We start from the raw sequence: 17744 nt of genomic DNA on the forward strand, positions 1-17744 counted from the left end.
GCGACGTGATGAAAAATTGGGTTGTTTTGATGTGGTTTTTTCCAGTTTAATGCATGTGTATGATCTGAGATCTACCATTTCTGTATCTCGAATCCTTTTGATGGTGCCAATGTGGAGACTAACAAGTAAAAACTAATGGTCGAAAATACTTTTCACCCTCTACTCGAGAACGAGAAAACAACTCAAATAGAGAGATAAAGAAGAAAGAAAAAGGAAGACGAAAAAATACATGGGCATAGATGGCTGACAAACTCAAGTCATCCATTTTCCAACGCTCAAAGTACAGACACAAATAAATCCATCTTATTCATTTTCCCAAGACTCAAATAAATAAAAAGACTATTATATCTCTATAATACACGGATGAAATATAAGATAAACACTTAAAAAAAAGGATAGTAGTGGCATAACAAAAAGAAAAAACAAAGATGAAAAATGGATGAACAAAAATTACTGTTCATCAATGTTTCAAATCGATGGCCACTTTTAATCATAGAATAGAGATATATATATATATATATTAATATATATATTAATATATTTGGTCATAAATCCGGTTGATTTTATTGTGACAGTGTGAAATTTATCTTTTGTAAAGTGCTTTATTAATATTATTATTATTTTTTTACTATTAAATTGACCCTCTTTTTTCTATTTTTGAGTTGATTTGAATTTAGAGATGAGATGAGATGAGATGATTTTAGATGAAATATAAAAATTAAAAAAAATATTGTTAAAATTTTATTTTATAATATTGTTATTATTTTGAGATTTGAAAAAATTGAATGAAAATTGAAAAAGTTAAATCATTTATTATATTTTATGTGAAAATTTAAAAAAATTGTGATGATGTAATGAGATAAAATAAAATATTTTTAAATAAAAATGGATTAATTTTTTGATAAATAACTCAGTTGAGATATTTTTTTAAAGAAATATCCCGAATTCGTCGGTGAAACCAAAAAGAACAGTATCCCACGGTCAAAGTATCTATTGTTGAATGTCGACCACTACTAAACGCTAACTTGCAATCCATCTGGAAAACACTCGACAAAATACTTGGGGACATTTGGGGCAACCTCAACACCCTTCAGGAACAGCCATCGAACCAAGCAATCCATTAATGCCGTTGTTGGTAATTGAAGTTGTTTAAGACTACTTTATTATTATTTATTACTATTTATAAATAATTTACTATTATCACAACATGCCATTTTTAAGTTCAAAATAATGGACCCCACTTCCCCTAAATCACCCAAGAGTCATCTTTGATTAAAGGTGGCTTCTTCCTACCATGCGAACACAAATCCTCCGAGTCATTGAAAATCCATTCTATCTTCCTACAATAAACCAAGTTTAATAATAAAAGTAAAATATAATTATGTTTAATAGATTTTAACAATTCTTACTCATTTAATAGTCATAATTTTCATTTTAAATTTTGTCATTTTTTTAATAAACCTGATAAATTAACAAATTTTAAGTAGAATAATTTTTCTCATCAGTCACTATTTATTTTCACACCCTATATCTTATTGAAAAAAAATTATCAGATGTAGAATATAGAGATAAATAATAACTGATGTATAATAAAACACTTTTAAGTAATCTCATACATTAACAAGTAACTATTTAAAATACGTCACCAATGATCTGTAAAATTTGGGATAAAAAATATTTTCCAACTATCTTAGCATAAATTGATTAGGAAAATACATTACATTCAAAGCCAATTACTTTTCGTAGGGCTTTCTAAGACTGCGTTTGGATGTTGAATTTAGCTTAACTGAGTTGAGTTCTTTATGAATAGTAGTGAGTTGAATAATAGAACGAGTTATGTGAAACTCATCTAAACTGAGTTTAAATTATGTTTTGATATTAAGATGAATTTAGTACTTTTTATGAGAAATTGAAAAAGGTTGTGGATCCACGTATAAAGATGTTTTAAGTTGAAAAAGATTGTGGGTCTCACCTGTAAGAAGATTTTAAGTTGGGATGAGTTTAATAATTTGAGAGTTGAGTATTTAGATATTAAATTTAGTTTAAAATTAGACTGAATTTAACTGAGTTTGAGAACTAAACGCAGCCTCAGATTACATGAAAGTAAGAAAAGAATAAACCTAACACGCCGTCGTTTAGTACGTCGCTAGATTCCCCTCCAAAGAAGTGATCCGAGCGCCCCGCCCCCAGATTGTGAAATGAAATCCGTGAAAAAGCAAAATGGACAGCATTAACTGCAAAATACGGTTTAAACCGAATGATTTCCTCGTAACAAAAAGTTTCCTTAGAGGGCATAAATGTAAATGTGTCACTACTAAAACAATGAGTGCAGCAAGAAAATTGCCAGCTGGCCATAACAATGTGGGGGCCTCGTTTTGTTCCACCTTCAAATTTCTAGACTCTCCAACACTCTGTCGCGCTGTCTCTCTCTCCTCTCTGTGTTTTCAGAAGTGGAAGGGAAAAATAGGAGAGCTCGCGATCCTACATGTCTATGGAACTGGCGGTTGTATCTGTATGTTTTCAGATTTCGAGTCCCTCTCTTTTCTTTATTCGTATTTATCTGGTTTGGTTAAGAAGATCTAAGCTAGATTATCCTTCAAAAATTCTCATTATTTATTTTTTTAGTTATGCTCTATGATATTTTTTGTTTTCGGTAAATGGGTTATTAAATTGGGAATTCGTATGAATTGTATCGTGAGCTGGATGATCATGGCCTTTTGGAGTCAAAACTTTCATTTAACGATATTTGATTTGCATGGGTTGGTGGAGTTCCAAACGTATTTACTCATAAAAAAAAAAGCTCCAAACGTATTTGAAAAAATTGGGGAAAGGTAAAAACAATAATAATAACCCAAACTGGATATTGAAATTGAATGTAGTTTTTGGCAGCTGAAACTAAATGTTTTTTTTTTTTTGGCTGTTTATGATTGAAACTCATCCAAGCCAAATGCTTACTTTAGGTATTATGGCCAAGACGGAGTTAAATTCGTTTTATTGGTTACTCTGAAGTTGCTGAAGTTTAGTCCATTTTCTTTCCAAGGCTCTCTCAAAAGCAATTGGAGCTTAATTTCTGATGTATTGATTCATTGCTCAATTTTTTTAACCGAGTTTTAATGATATTGTGGAAGTTATATGTTTAATTTATTTATCTTTTGGGTAAATGTGGTGTATATTTTAATAGATATTGGCAATTGGATTGAATAGTAGCGACCCATTTGGATTTTAAGAGAAAGAATTGGAAGTATTGTGGAGAATGGCATGCAAAGGTTGCTTGGAGTGCCTATTGAAGCTTCTTAACTTCTTGTTGAGTCTTGTGGGTCTTGCTATGGTTGGCTATGGGATCTACTTGCTGGTTGAGTACCAAAGATCTACAAGTAACACCCTTGTGGCATCACCCGTGAGAGGCGATGAGAGTTTGATACAGCTTGGCCGACCCCTGCTCATGGGTGTTTCTCTGTCCAGTAGTATTTTTGATGACCTGCCAAAAGCTTGGTATGGCTGCTGAACATTTTGGCTAAAATTTGTTATGGGTTTCTGATTTGTTCATACTTTTGGCATTATTGAACTTGTTGAATAACTGTCCTATCTTTTGATTTCAAAATTTGACTTCACAGAAAATGCAAAACTAATGGCATGTTTGGGTAACAACAAAATTCGCAAACATTTCTCAAATACAAAATACTTTTCTATTTCAAATTTTAAACTTTTCATCTAACCATTACCTAATTATTACTTAAACACAAATCAATACAACTTTTACAAACTTCAAAACAAAAATAATATTAAAAAATTATATTCAAACAACTGTTTAACTTTATCTATTCACTTTCACGAACTCCATTACAATACTTATTTTAAGAAATGTTTTTATTCAACTCTCTCTCTCCCCTTTCCCAAAACCTAATTTCAAACAAGTTCTCACAATTCTCAAATACTCCATTGAACATGCCCTAAGTTTTTGTGCCTGATTTCCATTGAACATATATTTTTTTTATAAGTAAATTGAAGCATCAAAGTGTAGCCATGGTGGTTTGAACCCATTCTCTTTCCTTTGAAAGAACACACTCTTACAATTGAGCATATATGTTATATCGCATATTTCTTGAGTTTCATATGATATTTGGAGGGAATGAGGGAAGCTGAAGAAACATAATTAAATATGGTCATGAAGGAAAGCCACGTTTGAGATTCTTTTTCTCTTTCATCATGCTTTCAAAGCAAAGGAAAAAAAGAGAAGAGGAATACATATGAATGGGTTTACTTCATTTCTTATTTATTAATGTAGTATGTGGTCCTTGCTTGTCATTAACATGCCATATTTGTTTTAATAGAAATGATAGCAATACTCTTATTTCAATTTTAACTCTTACATTGCTTAGTGATAGCCTGTTGCAAAATCTACCTCACAAGTGCTTAAAATTTGTTTATTACACGGTCTGTAACACATACATACTCTACTGTTATGTTTTACCATGCTTAACATTTGTGGTCACATTTAATTCCTGGAAGCAACTCTTGATCCTGGCATGAGATGTTAGATATTCTTACTATCACTTTAAGAAATTCCAACGCCTACTAAAAGTATACATGGGCTGCTCTATACCAAAGTTTCATTGGCCTGCGAACTTCTCTTTGTTTACTGGATAGGTGAATGTAGGGGTGTAAGAATCTCGATCCGGACCCAAAAAACCGACTGGACCGATTAAGGAATTGTTTGGTCTTGGTCCAAGAAAGTAGGGAAATTCAGTTTTCGGTCCGGTCTCAGTGTGGGGTATTTTCACCTCTGACTGAGCGATTTTTTTTTTTTTGATAATTAATAAGAAATTTTATTACCAAAAATTGGCAAAGCCCAAGTACACAAGATGTATACAAAGGAAATACCTACTACACTTTAGAAAGCAGGAAAAAGACTAATACAAATTCGGACGAACCGAATTTATTATATAAACTTTTAAATAATTTTTATATGATATTTTATAATTTTTTAAAGCAGTTATATAAATTGAAGACAAGTTATTATATAATTTTCTTCTAACTAATTATAACTAATTATGTAACTTTTTCTAACCTAATTATTTATGCTTAGATTGTATAAAATATTAAAGGTTAAGAACTTTAACATAGGGTATTAACTATTAATTATTGATAATACACATACTACTAACATTATTAATTTATTTTACTTAATTAAAATACTTATTAGTTAAGTATATACTTAGGGGACGCTTGAGAAATGAGATGAGATGAGAAATATGTAAATAGTAGTGAAATGGTTTGTGAATAGTAGTAAAATGGTTTGAGTTATAATGTTTTATGGGGTTTTGGAAAAGGAGCTAGAAAAATTTGAATAAAAATATTATAAAGTTAAAGTTTTGTTAGAATATAATTTTTTAATATTATATTTTATTTTGGGAGTTGAAAAAGTTGATTTTTTTTTTTTTTTTTGTTTAAAAGTTTGGGAAAGTTGTAATGATTAGTTTGAAAGTATTTGTGTTTGAGTGATGTTTGGGAAGGAAATAGGATGAGATGAAAAACGTTACCAAACTTTCCCTTAGTTAGACAACTTAGATTAAATCATTCACTTAATTATTTTTTTCTTTTTATATAAATCTTTTTGTAAAAAACTTGAAAAAAAAAGAAAAGAAAACAAGGGCCCGGACTGAAACACCCCAATAAGACTGACCGGACTGAACCAAAATGGTCTGGTTTGATCTTGACTTTTGGTGGACCAAGACATTCAGTCTGGTCCAAAATTCTCCTCCAAGACCAACCGGACTGGACTGATTACATCCCTAGATGAATGTACTGAGGCTTCTTGAAAAGCATTGTAGTAAGGTTTTTGATGCAGTCATGTTTGTATAGTCAAGTTTCATATTGATGATAGCAGATTTGAGTTTTGGGGATGTTGATAATTTGTTTGCCATAGTTTATGCTTTTATTTTATTTTTGGTTTTTTTTTTTAGTAATGGAAATCCTATCCAAGTGCAGAGGGGCGGGATCCAAGTATATGGATATACCCAACAAACAAGAAGATTGAAAAGAGCAAAAGTCCTTAAAACATAATAGGCTGGAAAATTGGGAGCTGTTCTGAACAGTCATCTTTTCTATGACACCATCCCAAATGAAATTCACCTCAAACGGTGCCCTTAATGGAAGACCATATACTTCATTGGTAGAAAAGATCCTACAGCCAAGGATGCGTGCCAAACTGCCAATATTGTCCACCTCTCCAACCAGTACTAATTTTGACTTAGCCAAGTTGATTTTTAACCCTGAGATACCTTTGGAACATGGAAATAAACAAAAAATATGGCATGTTCCGGGATAGCCCCACAAGAGATGAGAATATCAATAGTGAAAAGAAGATGTGACAGAATAAGCTCTTTTTCGTTACTTCTAGAGCCCACTGAGAAACTTGATGAGAGACCTTTGTTCACAGTAGTTGATAGGATTCTAAGTTGTGTAGAACTATTTCGGAGTGTTTTATTTATATTATTCTTAGCATCTAAGAATAACACCATTAAGATCAATGTATGCCATTACATAGAGTAGGATGTGACTTGTGAATTTAGATTTAACTTACCAAGATGTCACACTATCGAAGGTTTTTGCTCAAAGTACTGCTTTGCCCATTACATTATAGGCAGCCTCATTGTGTATCCATAGACTATGGGTGCTATACATTCCATCATTCATTTCTCATTGTTTTCACTCACAATCTTTTTATTTTCAGTGTTGATCTTTTAGAGTTACTGTAATGCCTCAATGGAAGACTCAAACCATATGACTTATACTCCAAAAAAATTAGTAATGATTTAATTGGAGCCCTATTGAAACATTATAAAGAGTAATAACTTCTCATTCCCAAGCAATATGAGATTTCATACACCACCTATCCTTATCTTTATCATATGGGGTATCACAATCTCTTCTCCTTAAATTCCCGACGTCCTCAGTTGGGTCAGTACATCGTAGGTGACACGCCTCAAGTCTCACATTTATGGTTGGAATAGGCTCTGATACCATTCGTAACGCCTCACTGTAAGGCCCAAACCACATGGCCTATATTCCAACAGGACTAGCCAATGATACAATTGGAGTCCTATTGAAACATTAGAAAGAGCAATAACTTTTTCTTCCCAAGTAATGTGGGATCTCATACACCATTTACCTTTATCCTTATCATATGGGGGGTATCACAGTTACATAAGTAAAATTGCTATATGTATATTGCATATTGATGATGGCCCCAAATAAACTAACTCAAATTAAGTGTTGGTCAAAGTGTGCTTAAGCGCAAAGCCTAAAGCACCAAGGCCGAAGCACATTTACAAAAGCGCGCTTTGTTGTGTAAATGCACATTTTGTGTGAGCTTAAAGTGCAGAAAAGCGTGCTTTTGTAATATATTTTTTTTAATTTTATAAAATATTATGTTTAATTTTTATGTCATTAGTTTATTACCTGATTTATGTTGCATAATACTTTAATGCATTGAGTTAATAGGCTAAATATGTTGCCACTTTTGTTTCTAAAGCTTGTTTTGGTATTTTATTTTTTATTTTTTATTATTACACATAATTTTTTAAAATGCGTGCTTTACTTTAGTCAGGTGCACGCTTGCACTTTGCGCCTAGGCTCTAGCCTCTAGACAGCATTTGCGGTTAAGTGTGCCTAGCGTTTTTACCAACACTAAATTTAACAAAACCGGTACTCTCAACTGCTTGGTATTTGTGAACTAGTTGATTTTTGCTGTTTTTTTTCTTTGAATAGATATGGCCTGTTATGTCTTTTCTCCTTGTCTTGACTCGTTTTTTTGTGGCCATGACACATCTGAATAAAAACTCCAAATCAAGTCAATTGTTTCAAAAGATTCCTTAGCAAAAAGCATTGGCTTAGGTGCGGTTTGAATAGTGAGATGAAATGCGATGATTTTAGATGAAAGCTGAAAGTTGAATAAAATATTATTAGAATATTATTTTTTAATGTTATTATTGTTTTGAGATTTGAAAAAGTTGAATTGTTTATTATATTTTGTGTGGGAATTTGGAAAAGTAGTAATGATGAAATGAGATGAAACACTTTCACTATCCAGATGGGGGCCTAGGCTTATTTCTACACCATTGTGTTTTTCCCAGGTCAAGAGTCGATGGCCACTTGGTCAAATGGCATCTCTAGTCCCATTAATTATGAATGGTCGGCATGGGCATAGCTTTGTCTTGTGGGGTATTTGAATTGCTTTCCAGTATAGTGTAAAAAAACTCATCATACCGAGTTTAATGAACTTGCTATTAAGCATTGGGTGGTAGTTTACTTGTGTACTTGGGCTTTGCTATCTTTATTAATAACATTATCATTTACTTATAAAAAAAAAAGTATTTATTGTTCCTTTTTTTTTTCTCTCTAATATTTTCAAAATTATTTTTCTGCAACCATTAGGTATTTGATCTCTTATTATGTGTATATGTTTTGTTGAAAGAACTAGTACCAAGTCCTCGATATATGCATATTCATATATGCCTTTAACTTGTTAATAAAAAAAGTCCATCTTGATGCATCAAACCAATTGACTGAACTTATTTGCATAATGTATTTTCAGGTTCATATACTTATTTATGGGTATAGGAGTGATTCTCTTTGTCATCTCTTGTTTTGGTTGCATTGGAGCTGTAACACGGAATGGGTGCTGCTTGAGCTGTGTATCCTAATAACTGATGCATTTCTCTTAAAATTGATAGTATTCATTGATCTGAAGAAAATATATTATTTATGTTAACTTTTCCTTAAAGGGATAACTGCCATGGAACTGTTGTGTGCACCACAGCCATGCATACTAGTAATGTCATGCATCATGAAATGTCATAAATATTGGATGGTTGATAGATTGCTATTGTGTCATGCTTCTTTTCTTCGTGGATTATTGGTTTCCTTAAACCGAGATAGTACTCAGTATTGGTGATCCTCTTGATCTTGGTAGAGCTGGGATGTGCAGCCTTCATATTTTTTGACAAAAGCTGGCAAGAAGTGAGTGCTGTTTTAATTGATTTCTCGAAATGTAAGATGTCTAGTCACCTAATTAGTTGTATGAGTTTGTTTGTAGGAAATTCCAACTGACAGAACTGGAGATTTTGACATGATATATGCTTTTCTGAAAGAGCACTGGACAATTATAAAATGGGTTGCTCTTGGTGCTGTTGTTTTGGAGGTAAGCACAACATTGTCACCTTTAACATAAACATGTGAAGAATTTTGGAATGGCAATATTTATATTTTCAAAATTCAAGCAATTTACCTTTTCTATTTTTTCCTTGCACAAATGTAAATTTGGAAAATCTAGGAGTCTTATTTTTTGGGGGCTTCAGATTCTTTTTTTTGTAAATTTGGAAGATTTCGTAGTATATTTAAGTTAACCTTGGTATTCTATGTCATTTCATTTTCTTAGGATGAAATGTTATTGGGGAAATTTTTGTGGATCTGTGGTTCAGGTTTGAAAAGAAAAGGAGTAAAATAAATATGATTGACTTTTGTTTAACTATGTTGAAAACCTTATTCGAGTTGTTTCATTCTTTTAGTGTACAGACCTTGACCCAAGAAAGGCTATAAAGTGCAATGCACTTTTAACCCCAGCGGTTGACTCAAGTGGTAAAGGCCTTGGTCTTGGGTGTGTGCTCCCCCAAGACAATTTTATCCAAACAACTTCTCTTTCTGCATACTCACTTTCACAAACCCACATACAAAATATATCTTACAAATTTTATACAAACTTCTCATTCTGCTTTCCCACTTTCACAATAATACCCCATACAAGACACATCTCAATATTATTTTTAATAATTCTAAAACAATACAGTAAATTTCACTAACCAAACATGCCCTTTGTTTTACTAAAACATTCAGTAATTTTTTCACCAGATGTTGTACCTGTCTTTAATTTACCACTTTTATTTATTTATTTATTATTATTATTATTATTATTTTTTATATGCATGGTAGTGACCTGTCTAGTAGACATGAACAACAGAAACGGTTTGACATGCATTTTAGAAATTTGTGCTTTGCTTCAATGAGGCACACGCTTTCTGTTTTGCACTTAGGCCCCATGAAGCCTTTGTCCTTCAGCGGACCTGGCACTTTTGACAACACTGACCAAAGCCTGACGATGTGCTGGTAGAGTCGTGATTGTAATATTCTCTATCTAGTTTGAAGTTCCATTGTGGACCTTGCATGCCATCTTGATCTATTCCCTCACCTCTACCATGAGTTGAGGAAGAGAAACTGTGTTTGGCATGTTGAAATCAGTTAACAAAGAAATTGAGATGGAAGTGTTCTTGCTATGTGATTTGAATCTCTCTCTCTCTCTCTCTCTCTCTCAAATACACGTGAAAAGCACTGGTTAGTATAACTGTTCATTTCTTTTGATGGACAACTGGATCCTTTATTAGGATTTTACCATGGAATTGCAGGCACTTCTATTCTTGTTAGCGCTTGTGGTCAGGGCAGCAAACAGAAAAGTAGAATATGACAGTGACGATGAGCTCATTGCCCCAAGGCAACAGATCAGTCAGCCATTGATCAATAGGCCACCAATTCCAGCTACAGGTGTACCTGTTGCTGGTGCCCTTGATCAGCGTGCAATTAGAAATGATGCTTGGAGTGCACGCATGAGAGAAAAGGTATGATCTGTTTGAGCAGAAGATTTTCTTCAAATATTTTAGTTTGTATGTTGTGGGGGCATTCATCTGGCTATCTTGAAGGATGATCTCTATCTGAACAACTCTCAACCATCATAAAATGTACCATTTTTAATCAGTTCCGTGTAGGGAAGCTTCCGAGGGTGCAGTGCACGGGACCGGGGTTTACTCTGCAAGGGTGGGTCCGAAGGGCCCTGCCTTGGAGAGGTTCCCGACATGAAAAAAAAAAAAAAGTGCCATTTTTAAATGACAGCTGATTTATCATGAAGTAGTTGGGAGTCAATCTCATTGATGGTTTTGAAAAAATTTCTCGTTCTGTCTGATTCTTGCTTTCTTCCATATAATTCCTTCTTTTGCCATTATTTTTTTTTTCCTGATATTCTGCTCCTGTCAAATTCCTTATCTGATATTATATTTTTGAAGAACTGTGTAATTTACCATTGTTAATTGACACTGTTCTGATCATCTTACAACTTTTCCTTATTGATTTGCAGTACTTCATTAAACCCATAGTGGTATAATCCTAGGCCGCTAAATATACTGTCTGATTCTTAAATATCAATGTCATCTAGAAGTGTATTGCATGATGATTGTCCCATCAAGACTATTCCTTGTGCAGTGCAAATATATACCTTATGACCTATCATCCAGTAGTAAACAGAGGATAAAGCACGCATAGTTTATAGTACAAATCTTATCAATAAATGGAAGAAAAAATAAAAGAGGGTAAAGGGGTAAAGGGATGACTTGATTGAGTTGTTCCGCCTTGTAGTTCACCAAGGATCATCACAGTATAGACGATAAGATAGTCACCCTCTATGTATGATTTTATTCATTGTTGTTAACTCTTTCCGGTAATGACTACCTATTGCATAGCTAACGCCACTGCTTTACCGTTTAACTCTATATAAACCAGTATGGGCTCGATACTTCAGAGTTCACCTACAACCCATCCGAGTCACACAGGTTGCAGCAAGCTGCCACCCAGCCAGCAGAGGAAAGGAGCCGTTGCAGCATCATGTAATGAGTTAATAAATTTTGTTGTGTTGGTCTCTGAAGAGATCTGTCCTGGACAATTGTGTTGTAATTTCAATTCTCTCTGGAGCTGAGCTTTTCTTTCTGTTGAGCTTGGGTACAATACACATTTTTCAGTATCTTTCTTCTTTCCCTACCTTCTAGATCTGCTGTTATGATGTTTTTCTTCTTGTCATATGCATTACCGTCTGGTGTCTGAAACTTGTGCTGCCATTGACTATAGTAGGTTTTTCTTATTGAGTTGCTGATGAACAAAATTTCATTTAACGGAATTATGAATAGATTCTATCAAGTTTCTTTAATCTGAAGAAAGAAAGGAAAGTATTACTTATCTGCATGCCTTTATGCATTGTTCAACAAATTGTATGATCATTGGCATGAATTGGTTTTGATTCCATTTGGATCCCAGGTGTTACCAGCACATTTTAAGGTTTTATCATGTGGTGCTGTGTTGGGCTTTATGGGCCTGTTGGAGGCTCCGGCTTGGTTTGGTTTTACAAACTTTTTAAAGTCAGTCCATCTTATCTCATTTCATTTTGAAAAAATCTGCTTCACACTTTACTGTGTGAAGCAGCCCCAGCACACCTAACGTGCTGGGGTGAAAAAAAAAAAAAAAAAAACTATGTGAAGTGTGTGGAGAGTGTGATGTACAGTAGAGTGTGATATAGCATTACTCTTTCATTTTATTTCATCTCAATCACAAATAAAATATTTTTTAATTTCAAATATTCAATTTTTTCATATAATCATTAATTAATTATTACAACTTTTTTAAACTTTTAAATAAAATATAAAAAATAATGTAAGTTTTTTAAATTTCAAAATAAAAATATTATTAAAAAATTATATTCAAACTCTCTTTTAATTTTATATATTTTTTTATTTAATTTTTTCTTTCTCATTTTTCAAAATTTTATAAAACATCTTAATTCAAATTATTTTATTATTATTTATAAATTATCTCACTATTATTTATAGATTTTTCATTTCATCTCACTTTATTTTATTTGTATAATCAAACGGGCCCTTAAATGGAAGAAAAGATAGACCTAAGAGGCATTAGATCATTTGTGGAATAGATCGTTGGAATATAATAGTTACTCTTATAATTTATGTAAGATTTTTAAAAATCTCATGAAATATATTTTTTATAAAACAAAAATGAGTAGAAAATTAAAAAAATATATTAAAAGAAATACTTTTTTATGGTTTGCCGAAGACTCAAAGATACTCCTTTTTTGTCAAAGGCCTGTTGCCTGATTGGCATAAACTTCCAATCTTCAAAATTGAGGTTTTGGGTTCGAAACTCCCATTCCCAAATGTATAAAATAATAATAAATAAATAAAAAAAGGACACCCATTTTCTCTCTAATTCCCTGCTGCATCTCATAGAAGAGCACTAAGAAATCATCCAATGACTTTGTGGTGTAAAACAACGATACGTTTTCTCTCTCAAAGATAAATATTTGGCTTTCCCATGTTTGCTGATTATCATCTAATGGAAAACATGAATTTTGCATTAGAAATTAAGATGATGCACTTCTTTTACCGTTCGTAAATAAAAATTTTAAGAGCACCTTAATGATCATATCACTTTATGTGTACCGACCGGCTTGTTTAGAAAAAGATTTCATCTCAAAATTCTCATTTCATCTCATCCTATCTTTTTTCTAAACATCACTCAAATACAAAGATTTTCAAACTAATCATTATAATTGTTAATGTCTTAATTTGCACAAAAGATCAGAAAGGAGGAAAGAATTATCCCCAGCCAATGAGATGATTCGGGCTTCGATACAGCATTTTTCGTGTTCATCCATAAAATAAATAGCAAATAAGCATAAATAAAGAGAGACACGGGGATTTACGTGGTTCGGCATATCTCACAATACAATAGGAAAATTTAGGGAAGATCCTTTGGAGTTGCAGTGGAGTTTGGCGTAGAGAGTTTCTATGAAGAGATCTTGTGTGTAAAGAGCTTGTTAAAAGTTCATTCGTTTTGTGGGAGATCTCCTCATATATATAGAGATATATTTCCTTGGAGTGATTGCCTTGTGAAGTCTATTCCTCTTAAGAGTCTGAGTCAACTTGTCCTATCTCTTCATGATTTTATCTCTTATCTTGGTTTTCGGCCTTATTTCGAGGCTAAATTATAAGCTACTGATTTGACACCTATAGATGCCCGTGATAAGGGCGATTTGTTGGACAAGAAGGCATTGAGAATCTTCAAGTCAATAATCTGTAAAATAAATTTTAAAAATTGGTCCTTGGTTTCCTGTTTGGTCCCCGATTTTTTGTTTGTTTGCTTTTTTTTTTTTTGCGCTAAGAAGTGAGGAGCTCAGCTTGGAGAGATAGGCGGGAAATTTAATCAACTGCATTAGGTGAGAGCACAGAGCTCTGTTTTGGCGAGAGATGTACCTGACTACGTCATGGGCGAGTGCGAAGCTCAATTTTGAGTTTGTTTATTTGTGTGAATGCTCGCCTGAGAGATTGTTTATTGTCAGCGAGTAGTGCATATTTCCATGATTGATTTTTGTGTGCATTTTTGTGATCGCTTTTGCTTTTGTTGGTAATAATGAATTTTCTGCCCCTTGGTTTAAATTGTTGTTGGTGTTCTCGTTTTGTTATTTGTTTGTAGGAACCCGCGCTTAAGTGGTCAGAGAACCTGTCGACCCCCTAGATCCATCTTAAGCAGTTGCTGAGCTCGTCGACTTGTTCCCGAAAGACACCCGCGCGAATATGTCGTATAGCATGGTAGCTCGTTCCTGAAGGTAACTCGCTAGCGGCAATTATGGTGCAAGCATAAACACTCAGCTTTTGTTGGAGAAGATGTTGTGCTTGTATTGCAATCCATGTGAGAGAGGTCGGACAGTCCAGAGAGTCGCCTGCTTGTTAGGCGCCTGGGAGGTCGGGCGGTCCTTGACCTTTCTCGCTTGTTGGCTGCACCGCAAGTCTTTAGACTCGACTTTGGCGGCTAAGTAAGGGAGTCGTGGGGTCTCTTGACCTGCACGCCCATTGATTGCACCTCGAGTTTTTGGACTTGACACTGGTGGCTAACTGTAGAGGCCGTGGTGTCTTCTGACCTCTACACCCGTTAAGTGCACTACGAATCTTTGGACTTGATACTGGTGGCTACCCTTAGAGGTTGTGGGGTCTTCTGACCTCTACGCCAGTTGAGTGCACTGCGAGTCTTTGGACTCGACACTGGTGGCTACCTTTAGAGGTCGTGAGATCTTCTGACCTCCATGCCAGTTGAGTGCACCGTGAGTCTTTGGACTCGACATTGGTGGCTACCTGTAGAGGTAGTGGGGCCTTCTAACCTCCACACCCGTTGAGTGTAGGACTGTTCACCTGACCAGACCCGACCCTAAAAGGTCCACTTATGGCCCGACCCGATCAATGACAATTATGTTTGGCCACTTGGCCGATTAACCGATTACCTGACCTGAAAAACGTATCGGGTAAACAGGTATTCTAACCCGAACATTTTTTATTTTTTTAATTTAATTTTAATAATTTATTTTTATGTATGTGATAATAATCTTAAAAATTTTGATTAACGTTCTATACAAAAAATTTGAAGGAAACAAAATCAATACATAGATTAAGAAATCACTTAAAAAGTAATAATAATAAGAAAAAGAAGAAGAGTGACTGAAGACATACTAAGGCCTCATTTGTTTTCACAATTCATTTCAACTTATCTACTCTCATTTCATTTAATCATTATAATTTTTTTAAATTTTCATACAAAATAAAATAAACAGTTCAAGTTTTTCAAATTTTAAAATAAAAATAATATTTAAAAAAGTATATTCTAACAAGATTCTATTCAATTTTTAAATTTTAATTTCAATTAAAATCAATGCATTTTATTTCTTCTATAAAAAATGAGGCCTTACGAACATACATACCAACAAACAGGTATAATGTATAAGGGAGCACGTATTTCATTTTACAACAAATTATAAAATCTTGTTTTTAGGCCAGTTGGGATAAGGGTTATTAAATTATCACAGGCTTTTTGGACGTGCGGGACCTACATGTTGACATGTTGTCATGCACCATTAGAGATTCAATTTCTGAGGTTGTATGTCAGAGATTTAAGACAAGGCAAATGGCGGTACAAAAATTAACTTTTTGGCTCTTTTTGGAAAGGGTTACGAAGTTACGGTTAACGGGTAATTAGCCGATACCAAACTGTTTTATACGGAAAAAAATAGAAGCAGAATTATTTACCCGTTTCACATTTCGGGTTAGTTAAATAAGCTCGGGTCGGTTCAGTTACACTGTTAAATTGTTCAGCCCTAGTTGAGTGTACTATGAGTCTTTGGACTCGACTTTTGGTTTTTTTAGGGTCATTGTTCACTATCAGTCTTGGCACTCGATTTTGGTGGGGCTGTTGCTCACTACGAGTCTAGGGACTTGACTTTGGTGTCTAAGGGCCATTGTTCACCGTGAGTCTAGAGACTTGACTTTGGTGGGGTGATTGCTCATCGCAAGTCTAGGGACTCGACTTCGGTGTTTGAGGGGATGCTCGACCGGATTGTTGTGGTGGGAGGCTGAGTTCGATCGTCTTGAGAGGTTTCACCTAAAACCAAATAGGTTACAAATTATAAGTTTAAGATTTGTAAACATGAGCCATTCTGCTTGAGTGTGGTGAAGGTCGGTGACACACAGGCGATGCCCACGAGCAGCTATGCTTTGGCATTGATGAAGGTCCGGGATGCCCGCAATACCAAACTGTCTATTCTGATGAAGACAGATTAATATGCCTGAGAGGGGCTTGTAAGCAGTGTTCCACACCACATGCGTGATTTCTAGCAAAGTATATTCCAGAGCAATTTTGCTGCTACTTTCCATTTTTCCTGATTGGGATTGTTCGCTGCAGAGGAGTTGGTCTAGTTGCTCGCCCAAGGCACTGGTCTGGTTGCTCGCCCAAGGCGTTGCTCTTGCACGGTGGGTTGTTGAATTTTTGCATGCCGGGAGGTGTTGGTCTTGTTGCTCGCCTAGAGGAGTTGGTCTTGTTTGGCAGTAATGAAACTGCTTTCATTGCCCGCCAAGAGGCGCCGCCTGTCATGTACGCAACTAACAACCAGGAGATATTATCTGCACTTGTGTGAATCTGGCGATGTGTTGCTCGCCATGGGGATGGCGAGATGCACTATAGTTACGTTGGCTGCTATCGCGAGGAGCTTCCTTGGCAAGTACTGGTGAAGGTGGCAAAAGAATTTTTCGAGTTGAGCTGCGGCGAGGGGCTCCCGTGGCGAGCATTTTCTTGACCTATGGCGAGGAGCTCCTGTGGCGATCAGTTTCTCAACCTCTGCACATGCCCAGTAGTTGAAGAAATGTACGTCGTGCGACATTGCAATGGAGTTATGGTTTCGATTGAATCCTTTGCAATGTGACAGGGACGTACACACTGGCAGATTGTCTGCTTGTTGGCGTTCAACATGCTTCAGGCTTACCACTGGCAATGGACACCATCGCCTGAGTTTTTGGTGTCCCCCTCCGCGTGATGCTACCACCGGCGGCTCTAGGCAGTGAAAACTCACAACGGACAATGGTGTTGGTGTTGATCTCCTACAACGAGTGTTGGTGATGGTGGTTGGGGGTGACTGCATTGCAGTAGGAAAACACCACACTGGCAATAGAGTATGCCGGCGAGCTAGGTGGTGGTCGAGCTGGTTTTGTTGGTGAGCGACAGTTGGCGTTGAGTGGGTTTCCATTGGTGCGCTCGAGCAAGAATGGCGAGGTGCATGGCGATGAGCTCCAGAGGGGTCAAGAATCACTACGCCAAGGTAAGAAAACGTCGGCGAGCACGGTGGTGGTCAGCGATGGGTTGGCTAGCGCATGGACTCCTGGTTTGGTGGTCCTTCGACAGCGTGCATCCTCTCTTCTAGTGTGCACAGGAGAAAATGGCGAGGTGCATGGCGAGGAGCTCCGTGGGGTCAGGAACCACCACGTCGATGACAGATAATGCCGGCGAGCAAGGTGGTGGTCGGCGATGGGCTGGTCGAT

The 17744-nt window shown here is 35.4% G+C and overlaps 1 protein-coding gene across 2 annotated transcripts; it reads left to right on the forward strand.

Moving 5' to 3' along the window:
- The first annotated feature begins 2353 nt into the window (after window positions 1-2353).
- On the forward strand, window positions 2354-12025 carry LOC108982940 (tobamovirus multiplication protein 2A-like). 2 transcript variants are annotated; one of them, XM_035687587.1, is made up of 7 exons: window positions 2354-2512; window positions 3182-3492; window positions 8597-8696; window positions 8941-9021; window positions 9098-9202; window positions 10461-10670; window positions 11605-12025. In XM_035687587.1, exons 2-7 carry the CDS (start codon window positions 3254-3256, stop codon window positions 11710-11712), a joined length of 843 nt encoding a protein of 280 aa, XP_035543480.1. In that variant the 5' UTR covers window positions 2354-2512; window positions 3182-3253; the 3' UTR covers window positions 11713-12025. The 2 variants fall into 2 exon arrangements, with proteins under 2 accessions (XP_035543480.1, XP_035543481.1); XM_035687588.1 differs by lacking the exon at window positions 2354-2512 and adding an exon at window positions 2961-3075.
- Window positions 12026-17744: the final 5719 nt, after the last annotated feature.

The sequence above is a fragment of the Juglans regia genome, chromosome 2 (genome assembly GCF_001411555.2).
Source record: "Juglans regia cultivar Chandler chromosome 2, Walnut 2.0, whole genome shotgun sequence".
NCBI lineage: Eukaryota > Viridiplantae > Streptophyta > Magnoliopsida > Fagales > Juglandaceae > Juglans > Juglans regia.

Excerpts from the sequence above, each read along its gene's own strand:
- LOC108982940 (XM_035687587.1), top strand. The coding sequence starts at position 3,254 with ATGGCATGCAAAGGTTGCTTGGAGTGCCTATTGAAGCTTCTTAACTTC. Across the intron at positions 8,697-8,940 it reads ATGGGTGCTGCTTGAGCTGT|TACTCAGTATTGGTGATCCT; the intron begins GTATCCTAATAA and ends AAACCGAGATAG. Across the intron at positions 10,671-11,604 it reads GTGCACGCATGAGAGAAAAG|TATGGGCTCGATACTTCAGA; the intron begins GTATGATCTGTT and ends TATATAAACCAG.